General features: G+C 42.0%; 1 protein-coding gene across 1 annotated transcript in view; it reads right to left on the reverse strand.

The window, feature by feature from the left end:
• TRAF3 (TNF receptor associated factor 3) overlaps positions 1–13706 on the reverse strand; it is a 51098-nt gene that overhangs the window by 15388 nt on the left and 22004 nt on the right. The window contains exons 2-3 of the mRNA XM_075282535.1: positions 7455–7695; positions 5123–5174 (exon numbers count right to left, since the gene is read on the reverse strand). Coding sequence (XP_075138636.1) covers positions 5123–5174; positions 7455–7678 — 276 coding nt within the window. The 5' untranslated portion in view covers positions 7679–7695. The remainder of the gene's footprint in view (positions 1–5122; positions 5175–7454; positions 7696–13706) is intronic.

Genomic DNA, 13706 nt, shown 5'->3' on the forward strand with positions numbered 1-13706 from the left:
TGGGACTTTTTCAAGATTTCTTATACTGAAATATTGTTTTGTTTTCTGCCGTCTGGTGCAAATATTGACTATACCAGAAAATGGATAACCCTCACCTGTACGACCTCAGTGCCAAATAATGAATACTACATCAACCATAATAACAAGATGAGGTTCTTAAGCAGCCTCCATAAGCAAGGCTTATGGAATAGCCTAGCAATGTTTATACCCCTTTCTGAGGATGTGTGTCTTTGTGTCCTCAAATATGAGAACCCCGATTCTCAGTGGTCAATTGTTTAAAAGATGTTAGGCACGTATCCATTAGACCATGATATTGAGAACTTAAAGCACTCCTTGACCACATGTATTGGAAGTTTGAGTTTACAAGTTTCTTAGAAGACAAGAGCGTAGGTAGAAAAAAAAAAAAAAAAAAAAAGCGTTCTTGGTGGAATGAATACGCCACTATGCCTGCCACGGTACAGGACTATGCCTGCACTGAACAGAGTCTTGGCCACAAATGAAGGAAAGTCTAGTAACTAAAAGGTTCTGCCTAATCTAAATTCTGGGGTCTGGACCACCAGTCTCCACACCAGTAGACAATCTGGCTCTAGAACCCACCCTCAAACGTCAACCAGTGCCAGAAAGGTAGCTCTGGATACAATAGAGGAAGACATTGTGAGAGTTCTCTGCTAGGAGGCAGTCTGTACAGTTCATATGCTAGCTGTTGGTCTTTTCTAGGAATGGTCATACTTTATACTGGGTATCGCTATATGTCATAGCACAGTCAGACTAAAAACTAGCCATAAGTTATCCGTCAACATCTTTGAAGCTCCCTGGCTCAAGGCTTCCCTTTGTCCAAAGATGTAGATATATCTACCACACTCCAAGGAGTTAAGATCAGATTTCAACAGAAATATCCTGTAGACACACATCCTGTTTCTTGTTTGGGACTTTCCAAGTCTTCTCAACTCAAGCTTATTCATACAAACAATACTGAAGATGTGAACTCAGTTTAGATAATACCAGAACTCCCCAATATAAAATGCACGTGTTTTCTCAGTCGTCTACATGTTGTGACCAGAAAATAGTCACTTGATGGCTCACGCAAGGGACGATTCACCTATCCTAACAATCATTTTTGTGCTCACCATACAGGCTATGGGATGTCATAATATTTTCTTTGAAATCTACCATACAATGTTATGAAGGTGACACAAACCTGACTTATGTCCTCATTGAATAGTGACATCTGCTGTAAATAGCTGACAGGTTATCAGCCATATACAAGATCTCTTCCCCTCATTTCTACACTTTAAATTCTTAGCAATTTTCTTCCCCATTGCCTCATGTAGTCCTCCCTCATAGATTTCCTGAGTACTAGCTGACCTTCCCATCTACCATTATTTACTGTAAAGACCTCCTCTCATCCTGTTCTGCTCCTCCATCAGCATATCTCGTCTTTCATCATCTTTTACGCTCGTTTCCATATTAACAGTTCTCCATCTTAAATGTTAACCTTAATGAAAAGGGTTTTTCTGAGCTAAAAATACTCATAACCAGGGGCGTAACTACCGTGGTAGCAGCAGTAGCAGCTGCCACAGGGCCCGGGCCATTAGGGGGCCCGGTGACAGCCGCTACCGCTGCGGTTTTTTTTTTTTTTTAAAGTCCGTTACGGGCCCCATTCACTTGCCGATCCTGGCTGGGCCGGGATCGGCAAGTGACACTGCGGGGCCCACAGAGGCTATCATTATACTCGGGGGTCTTTGCAGACCCCCGAGTATAATGATCGGCGCACCGGGAGGGGTAAGGTAACATAAAAAACAGTGTTACTTACCTCTCCGCGATCCTGCCAGGCCTCCGTCATTCGTGTCTGACGTCACATGACCCAGGCCAGCTTCCCGGGTCATGTGACGTCTGACGTCATTAAAGCTGGACAAGAGCGGACAGGACAGCCGACAGGAACAGGTAAGCAACTGTCTCTGTTCTTTTAATGGTTTTAATCCCCCGGGTCTCCGATTATTATACTCTGGGGTCTTTTCAGACCCCAGAGTATAATAAATGTTTATAGGTGTCCACAGTGGGACATATGGGGACACTATGGGGGATAATACTGTGTGTGCAGGGGCACTATAGGGGTTAATACTGTGTGTACATTGGACACTATAGGGGTTAATAATACTGTGTGCATTGGACACTATAGGGGTTAATAATACTGTGTGTGCAGGGGACACTTGGGGATAATACTGTGTGTGCAGGGGCACTATAGGGGTTAATACTGTGTGTACATTGGACACTATAGGGGTTAATAATACTGTGTGCATTGGACACTATAGGGGTTAATAATACTGTGTGTGCAGGGGACACTAGGGGTAAATACTGTGTGTGCAGGGGACACTATGGGGGATAATACTGTGTGCATTGGACACTATAGGGGTTAATACTGTGTGCATTGGACACTATAGGGGTTAATACTGTGTGTGCAGGGGACACTATTGGGGATAATACTGTGTGCAGGGCTTACTAAGGGACATAATAGAGTGCGGAGGAGGGGGTCAGTCGAGGTCTTCGGCATCGGTTTGGGGAGGGGGGGCCCCATGTCAAAAGTTCGCCACGGGGCCCCGCCATTCCTAGTTACGCCACTGCTCATAACCTATCCTAAGGATAGCTCATCATTACCATATCAGTGATGGTTCAATGACAGTTACCCCCAGCAGCTGATACACAGAGAATGGAGCAAGAAGCAGACAGCTCCATTCCCTGTGTAGTGGCCACGCCAGGTACTGCAGACCAGCTTCTATTCCATTGAATGGGAGCTAAACTACAGTGACTCAGTTCAGCCACCACACAGAGAACAGCACTGTCTGCTTCCTTCTCTACTCCCTGAGAACAGCGGATCCTGGAGGAATTCTGGTGCTGGGTATGAAACCCAACAGATCTGATAATAGCGACACATCATTAGGATAGGTCCTCAAGTATTTTTAGCCCAGAAAACCCTTTTAAGGTTGTCAATTTCAGAAATGAATGTTCCACAATATGAAAATTGACTTCTTAAACACACTGTCCAAAACTCTGACGCTAAAGCTCCAAATTGCCTGCATAGACAAACTCACCTCACTGATCCCCTGCCACTGCTCCGACAATAATGTCTCCCCACTGGAGCAGGTCACCATTACAGGCAGTGATGTACAGACAGTGAATGTATTATTAAGTTCAATATATAAACAGTGTGCAGAAAATTCTTCAGCTCCATCTACTCGTGCCTTAAAGCCAGCAGGATTGTATCTTTTCATACTATGTCTATACAGGTATACAGTACATAAATGTATACCACAGGTGCAATAACTAAAATGGACCCTATCACCTTGAAGATGTGATGTAGGTCCTATGTCACTACTGTGTGATGAAACATAACTTCAAGTTTGGCCCTCGCGATGATATACGGTAACTTTTCCAATATGCTGCAGATGGTATACTGAATTGCTACGATCACCTAGAATACAGTTTTCCTCACTGGAGAATTGTGGCTGATGTTTCAGTATGGCTCATGCTGTAAATACAGTTTGTCATAGTCTAAGACCTGAAAAGTCATTTGAGACCTCCCAGAATTTGCCTTCCTGTTTACATAAGAGGTGCTGATTTCAGTGCTGCAGTTTGGATTCTCTTGACAATCTGTGTTCCCTCAGTGAACTTATTGCCACATTAGTTATCTCATATATTTTCATCTCCCTGCATTCCAGTCCACCCTTTCTTAACACAGCATGAGCACTGAGAGATTAAGGAGTTAACCGTTCCTGTGTAATTGCAGTTCTCCGTTCTGTTCCCCATCTGAATGAGTCGCATTTTCCATTCAAACCCTCCCACATTGGCGCCAGATACTACTACAGAAAAGGTAAATTACTTGAGTTGTTCCTAAACAGTACTAGCAAGATCAGAGGCAAGCTCCAAAGCCAGATTCTCATCGGCCAGTCTCAGCACTTCCTACAGATGCCCTGGAAAAACATAATAGTAATCTTTGTTCTTAGGATTTTTATCAATCTTGCGAAGAGACCATGTGCTAAAGTGCAATCTTCTTCCATCAGTAGAAGATCAAAAACTCATCCATAGTGCCCAAACAGGCTTGTCATTTGCCATGGCCACTCAGGCCATAGTTAAAAGGACTGAGAAAGCTCTAAATAACTTGCAACAATGGCTGTGTCCATAGCCTTACCTATTTTCTACATTTCCCCCAAATTGTTAAATAAACTAAAACTTCTTGAACTCAACCACACAATATTATAGCAAAAGTGGGGTTAGGGAGAGGGGGCAAGACAAGATTTCAGATTCTGCAATTTGGACTTCAAGAGTGGTAAGCCCCTAGTACCCATGCCCCAACATTACTGATGTTACATGCCCCTTTGGTAGGCGAAGCTGCATTAACACATAGTTTCCTTTTAAACAATTATGGATAAGGCTTCAGCTGGAAGAAACTGGGTGGAAGAAAGAAATCATCTACAAAGAAATTGTGGTTACACTCCTTCAGTCACGTAAACAGTGATCAGGTTGCACAAGAAAACTTTTCCACATTCTCTAGAAAGCCATGCAACCTCCTTAACCTATCATTGTAACTAAGGTTATTCCTAAACACAAGGTTAATAATAGTCATGAAACAATAATTATCTGGTAACCCTTCCACTGCATTCATTCAGTGATAGAAGGCACAGGATTCCATAAGTAGTCACAATAGTGCGGTGTCTGTACCATGTCCATGACCATTAGTAACAGACAATGGCATGAATTTTTATGTAGTTTTAATACTGCAAGTCTTTTCATCAAGGCCCATAAGACCTACAATCTGAAAAGTCTACTAGAGCCAAGATAGTCCATGACCAACAGTTGGAAAAAGCAGCTATATCAAATTCTCCAGTAGGCTGAAAATAGTCCAAGAACAGTCCTACAAATAGGACTCGTAAAATAACAATGGTCTAGCTTCAATGGCAAACATTCAGAGATTTTACAGGTCATGTCCAAGTTACCTCAAGACTTATTTCATAGCATTTTGTCCATTTACAGAAGACCCTATCTTACCCTCTCCCCCCTTGTATATCTATAGCTCTGAACATGACAAGAGAAGCAAAATCTAAAAATAAGAGGATGATGTCCTTACCTTGTCTTTAGTAATAAATTCTTCGCAAGCTGTACATTGTGGATTGGGGGAGCTGAGGACAAAAATATATAAGAAGAAAATATTTTTAACACAATGGGAAGAGCAATTAGGCTTCTTAAATTCCAGAGAAGACGTCAATGGTATAACCTATGTGAAAAATCTGTTACACTAATAGGCCATATAAGCTGATCAGCCATAATGTTAAAAATCACCTGCTTAATATTGTATGGGCCTTCCCCGACCATTCAAGTGGTGGACTCCACAAGACATCTGGAGGTAACCAGTAGTATATGGCATCAAAACATTAACAGGAGATCCTTTAAACCCTGTAAACTATGACGTGGGGCCTCCATAGACCAGACTTGCTGGTCCAGCACATCCTACATCCCCTTTTTCATGTTACTCAAAGCATTCCTGCATAGTTTTTGCTTTGTGGCAGGGTGTACAATCCTGTTGAAAGCAGTCACTGCTATGAAGGTGCTTTCCAGCTGCTATGAAGGAGTGCGCCTGGTCTGCAGCAGTGTTTAGGTACGTGTTAGGGCGCATTCACACGATGTAACGTTGCGCGTGATCTGGCACGTATACACGTGCCGGCAGATGACGCGCTCAAAATGCTCCCATTCATTTCAATGGGAGTTAGGAGCGTATACGCTGCGTTATTTTGCGGCCACAAAATCACGGCCGCAAAATAATGCAGCGTATACGCTCCTAACTCCTATTGAAATGAATGTGAGCATTTTGAGTGCGTCATCTGCCGGCACGTGTATACGTGCCAGATCACGCGCAACGTTACATCGTGTGAATGTGCCCTTAAAGGGGCTCTATCAGCAAAATCATGCTGATAGAGCCCCACATATGCGTGCATAGCCTTTAAAAAGGCTATTCAGGCACTGTAAAAGTTAAATTAAACTACCCCGCCGTTTTAAAATAATAACTTAAAAAAGAATGTGATCTACTTACTGAAGGTGCACCCTGGGCGGGCATTCAGGGTGCGCCGTCTTCTTCTTCCCCGCCTCTTCTTCCTCTGATGTCTTCGGGTCCCGTCCTCCTCCGGCGCTTGCTCGCGGACACTGATAAAAAAAAATAGCCCGGGCGCATGCGCAGTAGCACGCGGCTTCTACTACGGCTACTGCGCATGCGCCCGGGCTATTTTTTTTTTATCAGTGTCCGCGAGCAAGCGCCGGAGGAGGACGGGACCCGAAGACGTCAGAGGAAGAAGAGGCGGGGAAGAAGAAGACGGCGCACCCTGAATGCCCGCCCAGGGTGCACCTTCAGTAAGTAGATCACATTCTTTTTTAAGTTATTATTTTAAAACGGCGGGGTAGTTTAATTTAACTTTTACAGTGCCTGAATAGCCTTTTTAAAGGCTATGCACGCATATGTGGGGCTCTATCAGCATGATTTTGCTGATAGAGCCCCTTTAAGTGTGAAAGCTTTGCCTATAGTATCACACTAATTCTGTCAGCTTGTCTTTTTCAAATACTGCTGCCACCTTCTCAGCAAGCATGCAACATTTACACACCTGGCCACCAAAATGGTGAAAAAGAAAATATGATTCTTTAGCCGTTCTGTGGGGTTGGACCAGACAGGGTGGCATTCTTTCCCCAATGCGTATCAATTACCTTTCTTTGACCACTTTTGGTAGGTGCTAACCCCTACATACCAGGAACACCCCACATCAACTGCCATTGTGGAGAAGATCTGACTTAGTTTTCTAAACATTACAATTTGGCCCTTGTCAAAGTCACTCATTCTTACATTTACCATTTTTTCTGCTCTCAGCACAATAACTCCACAAACTTACTTTCACTGGCTAATTTTTTCATTTAGCCGGTCAATGCTTGCTGTTTGCCATGTGTGTACAAGTGCGGTATATGTTGTATGTTTATGCTGTGTTTTACATCAAGCATCTGCAGTAGTGCAGGACTGTTCTGAGATATTGTACATGCGACCAGAGGAAGTAAAGAATCACACCGCCACTTCCCTCTTCTGCCCCCTCACATTCCCGCCATGTGCAAAAATGTTGCATATAGTGAAAATTTCCAATACATTGTAACCGAGCAACATAAATAGTTTGTATCACAAGCATAAAGGTAGTAAACATGTCATAAACATCCAGGTTTTGCATTATCAAACATCTTTGGTTTCCCATAAAAAAAAGTACAGACCCTTGAAAACTGCACATAATAAAATTTCTTCTATTTGCGTCTATTTAACCAGAGGAGACTTTTACTTCATTCTGCATATCCTGAAGCTCCAGATTATCTTTTTTTTTTTTTTTTTCGCCTCTCCTTTTTACACCCACAATTAAAGAAATTCACCTTCATCTCACCTTAATAATGAGTTCATGCAGGTTTCACAATATCGGTGACCGCATTCTGTCTGCCGGGGGTTACATAAGACCAGCCTGCACTTTTCACATTTGTACTTTTCTTCCACCTGTTTCAGAAACTTTTCCTTGTACCCTCCTTGTTCAGGCACATATATGGTAGTGGCGAGGCTGCGGTCAGGGTTGGCTCTCTGCTGTAGTGTTTGTGGTTCGATCCTAGCATCCATGGTATAACAGCTAAATTCTGGAACAGGAAGGAAAAAGGACAAGAGGCAATCAGGGAGCAGCGTCAGTAATGCAGGTACATGCAAGGCAGACTCTCATTTTACATCCGTCAACACAAATCAGCGCCATTGTCTAAGCTGCCAAGATTAATGCACCATCATGGAAAAATGCTACAAAATACATCCCAAGCGACATAAGATCATAAAGATAATGCAGGTAGCTCCCATCAATACCATATCCTTCAACAGAGGTGCTAGTAAGGCTTTGTCAACACATTGACTTGTTTCTTGTACAACTTTTTTTTTAATCTATTCTGTCATGTCATTTGTTCTCCCTATCCCCATAACAAGTGGCACGGACAAGTACCATGAGACTTGCATATTATTTTGAAAAGGAAAAAAAAATATTTTTTTTACAACTTTTTGAAATTCCATCTTGCTGCAAAAATTGGGCCACAGTCACAAGGAAGTGACGTGACAAAAGTCTAGCAACCTCTAGCCACTGCTGGAAAAGTTGTAACCTACAATCCTGCGGTCGACATTCGTGAGTGCAGCAGTGACAGGCCAGGTTTCTCAGGAACGTGGCTCTGTAATTCTGTTTCGTCTTTTGTCACGGTACAAATGAGGTAGCACTTCACATGAATGAACCAACGTGATGCAACTAATTTCTGAATAAGATTGTAAAACCTAAACCTACTTGTCTTTCTCGGAATTCCATGTGCTAAAGTTTTATTAACATAGTGAAAATGTCAGAAAACTGGAATCACCCCGCAGGCCGCCTCCTCGATGTGGCCCTGTAATGTTAGAGTGACAGCTATTCAGGACAACACATCAGAGCCTGACTGTGAAGAGTCATATCACCGCACTGAGCAGAAGCTGCAGACCACGCCTTGTGAGATTTTTTTTCCACTTTTGACATTTTTATAACTGAGGCAGCACATTTTCTTTACACGGTGACTCAGATATACAGTACGAACATAGTAAAAATGCATTCTGAATAAAATGTGTGTGGGCAATAAGGAAAAGATTGCTAATATAAAACTAAAAAAACACATCTGAAAGTACACTATTTACTATACATACTACACAAATACTACAGCACAGGGCTCTAGGAAAGTTGAAGGGGCATTTAAGCCAAAACAGGGGACCCCAATTCTCCCAATGCAAGAGTTTGAACAGAGGGGTGGTTGAGTAACCTGACCCTCCACGCAACATCTATGGAGTTGACTTGTCAGCTGTAGAGATGAGCGAACAGTGTTCTATCGAACTCATGTTCGATCGGATATTAGGCTGTTCGGCATGTTCGAATCGAATCGAACACCGCGTGGTAAAGTGCGCCATTACTCGATTCCCCTCCCACCTTCCCTGGCGCCTTTTTTGCTCCAATAACAGCGCTGGGTAGGTGGGACAGGAACTACGACACCGGTGACGTTGAAAAAAGTAGGCAAAACCCATTGGCTGCCGAAAACATGTGACCTCTAATTTAAAAGAACAGCGACGCCCAGCTTCGCGTCATTCTGAGCTTGCAATTCACCGAGGACGGAGGTTTCCGTCCAGCTAGCTAGGGCTTAGATTCTGGGTAGGCAGGGACAGGCTAGGATAGGAAGGAGAAGACAACCAACAGCTCTTGTAAGAGCTAAATTCCAGGGAGAAGCTTGTCAGTGTAACGTGGCACTGACGGGCTCAATCGCCGCAACCCAGCTTTCCCAGGATCCTGAATGGAATACACTGTCAGTGTATTCCCGTATACCCGATATATACCCCGATACCCGTTCCAACGGTGTGCCCCCCCACCTTCACCCCAGAAATACCCTGCAAGTCCCCTAGCAATAGAATTGGGGCTATATACACCCACAATTTTTACTACTGGTATACAGTGCCATTGTCTGACTGGGAATTCAAAGAATATATTGGGAATACAAATACCCTCATTTCTTGCTACTGCCATATAGTGCCAGTTTCTGACTGGTAATTCAAAGAATATATTGGGGTTACGTGCACCCACAATTTTTACTACTGGTATACAGTGCCATTGTCTGACTGGGAATTCAAAGAATATATTGGGAATACAAATACCCTCATTTCTTGCTACTGCCATATAGTGCCAGTGTCTGACTGGGAATTCAAAGAATATATTGGGGTTACGTGCACCCACAATTTTTACTACTGGTATACAGTGCCATTGTCTGACTGGGAATTCAAAGAGTATATTGGGAATACAAATACCCTCATTTCTTGCTACTGCCATATAGTGCCAGTTTCTGACTGGGAATTCAAAGAATATATTGGGGTTACGTGCACCCACAATTTTTACTACTGGTATACAGTGCCATTGTCTGACTGGGAATTCAAAGAATATATTGGGGTTATAAATACCCTCATTTCTTGCTACTGCCATATAGTGCCAGTTTCTGACTGGTAATTCAAAGAATATATTGGGGTTACGTGCACCCACAATTTTTACTACTGGTATACAGTGCCATTGTCTGACTGGGAATTCAAAGAATATATTGGGAATACAAATACCCTCATTTCTTGCTACTGCCATATAGTGCCAGTGTCTGACTGGGAATTCAAAGAATATATTGGGGTTACGTGCACCCACAATTTTTACTACTGGTATACAGTGCCATTGTCTGACTGGGAATTCAAAGAGTATATTGGGAATACAAATACCCTCATTTCTTGCTACTGCCATATAGTGCCAGTTTCTGACTGGGAATTCAAAGAATATATTGGGGTTACGTGCACCCACAATTTTTACTACTGGTATACAGTGCCATTGTCTGACTGGGAATTCAAAGAATATATTGGGGTTATAAATACCCTCATTTCTTGCTACTGCCATATAGTGCCAGTTTCTGACTGGTAATTCAAAGAATATATTGGGGTTACGTGCACCCACAATTTTTACTACTGGTATACAGTGCCATTGTCTGACTGGGAATTCAAAGAATATATTGGGAATACAAATACCCTCATTTCTTGCTACTGCCATATAGTGCCAGTGTCTGACTGGGAATTCAAAGAATATATTGGGGTTACGTGCACCCACAATTTTTACTACTGGTATACAGTGCCATTGTCTGACTGGGAATTCAAAGAGTATATTGGGAATACAAATACCCTCATTTCTTGCTACTGCCATATAGTGCCAGTTTCTGACTGGGAATTCAAAGAATATATTGGGGTTACGTGCACCCACAATTTTTACTACTGGTATACAGTGCCATTGTCTGACTTGGAATTCAAAGAATATATTGGGGTTATAAATACCCTCATTTCTTGCTACTGCCATATAGTGCCAGTTTCTGACTGGGAATTCAAAGAATATATTGGGGTTACGTGCACCCACAATTTTTACTACTGGTATACAGTGCCATTGTCTGACTGGGAATTCAAAGAGTATATTGGGAATACAAATACCCTCATTTCTTGCTACTGCCATATAGTGCCAGTTTCTGACTGGGAATTCAAAGAATATATTGGGGTTACGTGCACCCACAATTTTTACTACTGGTATACAGTGCCATTGTCTGACTGGGAATTCAAAGAATATATTGGGAATACAAATACCCTCATTTCTTGCTACTGCCATATAGTGCCAGTGTCTGACTGGGAATTCAAAGAATATATTGGGGTTACGTGCACCCACAATTTTTACTACTGGTATACAGTGCCATTGTCTGACTGGGAATTCAAAGAGTATATTGGGAATACAAATACCCTCATTTCTTGCTACTGCCATATAGTGCCAGTTTCTGACTGGGAATTCAAAGAATATATTGGGGTTACGTGCACCCACAATTTTTACTACTGGTATACAGTGCCATTGTCTGACTGGGAATTCAAAGAATATATTGGGAATACAAATACCCTCATTTCTTGCTACTGCCATATAGTGCCAGTGTCTGACTGGGAATTCAAAGAATATATTGGGGTTACGTGCACCCACAATTTTTACTACTGGTATACAGTGCCATTGTCTGACTGGGAATTCAAAGAGTATATTGGGAATACAAATACCCTCATTTCTTGCTACTGCCATATAGTGCCAGTTTCTGACTGGGAATTCAAAGAATATATTGGGGTTACGTGCACCCACAATTTTTACTACTGGTATACAGTGCCATTGTCTGACTGGGAATTCAAAGAATATATTGGGGTTATAAATACCCTCATTTCTTGCTACTGCCATATAGTGCCAGTTTCTGACTGGTAATTCAAAGAATATATTGGGGTTACGTGCACCCACAATTTTTACTACTGGTATACAGTGCCATTGTCTGACTGGGAATTCAAAGAATATATTGGGAATACAAATACCCTCATTTCTTGCTACTGCCATATAGTGCCAGTGTCTGACTGGGAATTCAAAGAATATATTGGGGTTACGTGCACCCACAATTTTTACTACTGGTATACAGTGCCATTGTCTGACTGGGAATTCAAAGAGTATATTGGGAATACAAATACCCTCATTTCTTGCTACTGCCATATAGTGCCAGTTTCTGACTGGGAATTCAAAGAATATATTGGGGTTACGTGCACCCACAATTTTTACTACTGGTATACAGTGCCATTGTCTGACTGGGAATTCAAAGAATATATTGGGGTTATAAATACCCTCATTTCTTGCTACTGCCATATAGTGCCAGTTTCTGACTGGGAATTCAAAGAATATATTGGGGTTACGTGCACCCACAATTTTTACTACTGGTATACAGTGCCATTGTCTGACTGGGAATTCAAAGAGTATATTGGGAATACAAATACCCTCATTTCTTGCTACTGCCATATAGTGCCAGTTTCTGACTGGGAATTCAAAGAATATATTGGGGTTACGTGCACCCACAATTTTTACTACTGGTATACAGTGCCATTGTCTGACTGGGAATTCAAAGAATATATTGGGGTTATAAATACCCTCATTTCTTGCTACTGCCATATAGTGCCAGTTTCTGACTGGTAATTCAAAGAATATATTGGGGTTACGTGCACCCACAATTTTTACTACTGGTATACAGTGCCATTGTCTGACTGGGAATTCAAAGAATATATTGGGAATACAAATACCCTCATTTCTTGCTACTGCCATATAGTGCCAGTGTCTGACTGGGAATTCAAAGAATATATTGGGGTTACGTGCACCCACAATTTTTACTACTGGTATACAGTGCCATTGTCTGACTGGGAATTCAAAGAGTATATTGGGAATACAAATACCCTCATTTCTTGCTACTGCCATATAGTGCCAGTTTCTGACTGGGAATTCAAAGAATATATTGGGGTTACGTGCACCCACAATTTTTACTACTGGTATACAGTGCCATTGTCTGACTGGGAATTCAAAGAATATATTGGGGTTATAAATACCCTCATTTCTTGCTACTGCCATATAGTGCCAGTTTCTGACTGGTAATTCAAAGAATATATTGGGGTTACGTGCACCCACAATTTTTACTACTGGTATACAGTGCCATTGTCTGACTGGGAATTCAAAGAATATATTGGGAATACAAATACCCTCATTTCTTGCTACTGCCATATAGTGCCAGTGTCTGACTGGGAATTCAAAGAATATATTGGGGTTACGTGCACCCACAATTTTTACTACTGGTATACAGTGCCATTGTCTGACTGGGAATTCAAAGAGTATATTGGGAATACAAATACCCTCATTTCTTGCTACTGCCATATAGTGCCAGTTTCTGACTGGGAATTCAAAGAATATATTGGGGTTACGTGCACCCACAATTTTTACTACTGGTATACAGTGCCATTGTCTGACTGGGAATTCAAAGAATATATTGGGGTTATAAATACCCTCATTTCTTGCTACTGCCATATAGTGCCAGTTTCTGACTGGGAATTCAAAGAATATATTGGGGTTACGTGCACCCACAATTTTTACTACTGGTATACAGTGCCATTGTCTGACTGGGAATTCAAAGAGTATATTGGGAATACAAATACCCTCATTTCTTGCTACTGCCATATAGTGCCAGTTTCTGACTGGGAATTCAAAGAA

The sequence above is a fragment of the Leptodactylus fuscus genome, chromosome 7, assembly GCF_031893055.1.
Source record: "Leptodactylus fuscus isolate aLepFus1 chromosome 7, aLepFus1.hap2, whole genome shotgun sequence".
Lineage (NCBI taxonomy): Eukaryota > Metazoa > Chordata > Amphibia > Anura > Leptodactylidae > Leptodactylus > Leptodactylus fuscus.